Source organism: Mus musculus, chromosome 6 (assembly GCF_000001635.26).
Source record: "Mus musculus strain C57BL/6J chromosome 6, GRCm38.p6 C57BL/6J".
NCBI classification, from domain to species: Eukaryota; Metazoa; Chordata; class Mammalia; order Rodentia; family Muridae; genus Mus; species Mus musculus.
In genome coordinates this window covers 132,569,473-132,573,662 of record NC_000072.6, presented here as the reverse complement: position 1 = coordinate 132,573,662, position 4,190 = coordinate 132,569,473, and the positions used below count along the sequence as shown (strand labels likewise).

At 39.7% G+C, this 4,190-nt stretch overlaps 1 protein-coding gene across 1 annotated transcript; it reads right to left on the bottom strand.

Moving 5' to 3' along the window:
* Nucleotides 1–1,261: 1,261 nt before the first annotated feature.
* On the bottom strand, nucleotides 1,262–3,821 carry Prh1 (proline rich protein HaeIII subfamily 1). Its single transcript, NM_011174.4, has 2 exons — nucleotides 3,758–3,821; nucleotides 1,262–2,067 (listed from the first exon to the last, which is right to left on the bottom strand). The coding sequence occupies exons 1-2, from the start codon at nucleotides 3,819–3,821 to the stop codon at nucleotides 1,262–1,264; spliced, it is 870 nt and encodes a 289-aa protein (NP_035304.4).
* Between the last annotated feature and the right edge of the window lie 369 nt (nucleotides 3,822–4,190).

Sequence of the window (4,190 nt, the reverse complement as noted above, 5' to 3'; positions counted from 1 at the left end):
ACAGCTTTTTTTTTCCACAGAGAGATAATTTATTAAGTTGGGAAGAAAGGCTAAAGAGTCTGCATTCAGACTCAGGCAGAAACACAGCAGTAAAAGACTTTTTAGGTGTACTTTTTAGAGGAGAATATTGGAGGACTGTGTTAGAATGAGCTAGGCTGGAGAGATATATTTTGTTTGTGGATATTATTAAGGTAAATCAAAGTTGGCTTTTGAATGCTGGAATCAAACACATTGATAGCAGGATCTTGGTGTGAACCTCAGAAGAAGGAAGTGGCCAAGTAAAGGAATAGACTTTCAAGGGGCTGGAACTAGAATTAGAAACTTAATGTAACAGTTTTTAGCAAGGAATTGGGAAGAAAGGCAAAACATGCTCTCCATGATCAAGCTGTTCCTCCTTTTAACCACAGCCTTCTAATGTTTTCAGTTTTCAGCATGCTAAGTTTGGAATTTTGTTCTGTGTTCATAATCCACCAAAATTATCTGCCTATTGTTTAAAAATGGGGAATTAATTTAAAAAACCCATTATGCTGTAGAGACCAGGCAAGAGAAACGAGTGGAACTTTTTGCCAGCTACCTGGCTTATGGACAATCCCTGGAAGAAATTGCAGGGACGAACCATGAGTAATAATAATGATTATTTTCAGATCTGAAATTCCAAGTTGAAACACAAGGAGAAAAAATGACAGAAAACCGAAGTTGCATGCTGATCATTTTATTAATGTAGTGAAGCTCCAGTTATAATCCTTTGTGGCCATGGGAGAACTTTCTGAGGGAGCCATCGTCCTACTCATTTCTGAAATAATAATAATAATGATAATAATAATAATAATAATAAGTAATAATAAAAAACTTAATATATGCAGGATACAGAGAGAACAAGACATCTCAATCATTAATAATCCTAACATGCTGAAAGGAAACAAAACCAAAAACTAAGAACAGGATGTTCTGTGTATACTTTTGTGTTCATGAATACCAGTAAGTCAATAAAGGATCTTAGGAAGAAAATGGGTCTTCTAGCCAGAAGCATATAATACATGCAATAATTGTGGAAAACAAATTAGGAGGAGATATTCCTTCAAAAACTTATTTTCTTTCATGAAAATATCATTTAATAAAAATATTTGATATTGGGTCCAGGAAAAAATTATTACTACATATTGAGATTGGTTACATTCTAGAATCTGAAATATAGAGGAGTTTTGATCCCTGACACCCACAAGGGGATAACAATGAGTCATACCTGTCACAGAATTTTGGTTTACCGAGGTCCCTGGGGTCTGCCTTGTGGTGGGCCTTGTGTGTTTCCAGCCAGAGGAGGTGTTTGCTGTGGGCCTCCTGTTGGGGGTGGGCCTTGAGTGGGACTCGGCTGTGGGCCTCCGGGTGGTGGTGGGCCTTGAGGGGGTCTCGGCTGTGGGCCTCCTGGTGGTGGTGGGCCTTGAGGGGGTCGCTGCTGTGGGCCTCCTGTTGGGGGTGGGCCTTGAGTAGGTCTTGGTTGTGGGCCTGTTGTGGGTGGGCCTTGAGGGGGCCTAGGCTGTGGGCCTGCTGGTGGTGGTGGGCCTTGAGGGGGTCTCGGCTGTGGGCCTGCTGGTGGTGGTGGCCCTTGAGGGGGTCTCAGCTGTGGGCCTCCTGGTGGTGGTGGGCCTTGAGGGGGTCTCTGCTGTGGGCCTCCTGGTGGTGGTGGGCCTTGAGGGGGCCTAGGCTGTGGGCCTCCTGGTGGTGGTGGGCCTTGAGGGGGTCTCTGCTGTGGGCCTCCTGGTGGTGGTGGGCCTTGAGGGGGCCTATGCTGTGGGCCTCCTGGTGGTGGTGGGCCTTGAGGGGGTCTCTGCTGTGGGCCTCCTGGTGGTGGTGGGCCTTGAGGGGGTCTCGGCTGTGGTACTCCTGGTGGTGGTGGGCCTTGAGGGGGTCTCGGCTGTGGGCCTCCTGGTGGTGGTGGGCCTTGAGGGGGTCTCGGCTGTGGGCCTCCTGGTGGTGGTGGGCCTTGCTGGCTCCCATTAACAGGCGGTCTTGGTTGGAACCCTGAAGGAGGTGGCCTTTGATTTGGGATCTGGATTTGATTCTGATTTTCTGAATGAAAAAATAATAGATGTGGTTTGTCATATACAACTTTTTTCTCCTTTATCTCAATGACCCTTCCACACAGCATTTTTTCTAGATAGCAACCTTTTGATAGTTTCAAGAAGAAAAAAATTATGCTCCCGTTAAAACATGGCCTTTGCATAACATGCAATACACATGATGACGTTTCCAGAGTATTCAGAACCAGTTTCTTTGGACAAATTAAAACTAGTAAATAAGATCATATATGGAGGTTCTGTTACTTGTTATATTTTGGAAAAAAATCTGGCTTTTTGTGAATCCAGATCAAATGACTAAGTTCACTTGCTCAGAAGATTGTCCTCATGTTGAGGAATACTATCAGGGGATGAAGAGTCTAAACATCATACACCGTATGATGCTCACTGAACAAATTTATCACAGGTTATCATCAATGGGCTTAATACATTTCTTTGAGTGTTTAGTCACAAAGAAAAGAGACACTAACAAATTTGTTAGCTTTGCCTGCTTAAATGAACGAAATAGAGGCAAAAAGGCAATGCAACAAGACATTGAAGAACTGTTTTTTCCATAGAAGAGTCAAAATCAAAACACTGCATGTAAATGTTATCTCCTAGCAACCACTCTTGTGTTTTAGAAAAGGTAAATTGCTCATATATTCAGGGAATCCAGATTTCTGGCTTATTGTAAATTTTTGACGGCCCCGTTTACATTCCTTATTTCAAAGTTTGAGAATTTTTGTCTGAAAATTTGTGAAACTTACCTTGATTTATTCAAAAAAATGCAATGACAATGCAGTGTACAGTTTTAAAACTCTCTCCTTAAGAAAGAAAGATAAGGAATTTAAAGATGTATTGGTAATTGTTTGATGTTATTTGGAAAGAATTTTGACAAATGGCCATTGTGAAGTAAAACAAAGGATATACTCAAAGCAAGTTCACACAAGGAACTCGTTTCTTAGAGTTGGCATGAGATTTTATCCACAATCGTTTATTTCCTGAGGGAATTTTTAATCATTTTTTTTTCTGGTGGCTCTTTTGCAGTGTGAACCACTAAGTCACAATATAAAATTTTCATTAGGTATTCTTTTTACTTAGAATCTTTCTGTTTATACTGATAAGTCATCTATCTATCATATATATGTAAAATCTATCATCTATCTATCTGTCTGTCTATCTATCTATCTATTTATCTATCATCCATCAATTTTCTATCTCTATGTAATTTAAAATATTGAACTCTTCCTTTTTTAAATTTTCTACCTTTCTGTCTTCTTAAAGAGAAGATATATATATATATATATATATATATATATATATATATATGTAAATTATTAAACAGACACTGATAATATATTAAAATAATGAATTAGTGTAAAAAATGAAATTTGAAAGCTGTTATTATTTTTCCTGCATAATAATTTCAGATCAATTACTTCAGTTGCCATCCTCCAAATGGCTCTTATATTTTTTCTCTTCTCTTCTTTTGTTGAACATTAGAGCAAGGCTAATGACATATATAGTTAATTTTATCTACCACATTGTCTTCAAATTCAAGTCTATATCTTTAAAAACTAAAAATACTATGTGGCCTCATTCATATCTCATCTCCAGTCCTTTGTTCCATTTCTCTCTTCCCCTATACTGCTGTTTCATGTTCTTTAAGAAGAGTCAGAGTACCCACCCCCATATTCTCATACCTTCACGGGGTTCCTGAGCAGAGCTCAGGGCCAGCAGGGCCACTGTAAACAGGACCACCAGCATCTTGGAAGAGGCTCTGGAGTTTCTCCCAAGTCTGTGCTGGAAGAAGTAAGACACTGCCTTTATAAGGAGGAGCAGAAGAATGTCACCTTTCATCCTTTATATGACACTGGGACTTTTGCCCATCAGGATGAGGTAAGGAAGAGCTAGCTGCTAGTGTCCCTACTAGAAAAAACTCCTATGTAATCATATAACCCAGTTATTGCAGTAATGACTAACAATATATAAATATCTCATTGCATTTGCTGACATTTTTTGTGTATCAATGTGCATTGGGGTAAAACTAGTGTGCATACACATTTGTTTATATTGACAGTAATGATTTCTGTCCAAATTGAATGTGGTCAATTTTTATGATCAGTAGGATAGCTT

Bases quoted from the DNA above. Each gene is read 5' to 3' on its own strand.
- Prh1 (NM_011174.4), bottom strand. From the start codon at position 3,821: ATGCTGGTGGTCCTGTTTACAGTGGCCCTGCTGGCCCTGAGCTCTGCT. The intron at 2,068-3,757 runs GTATGAGAATAT...TTTTTCATTCAG, and splicing joins TGCTCAGGAACCCCGTGAAG to AAAATCAGAATCAAATCCAG.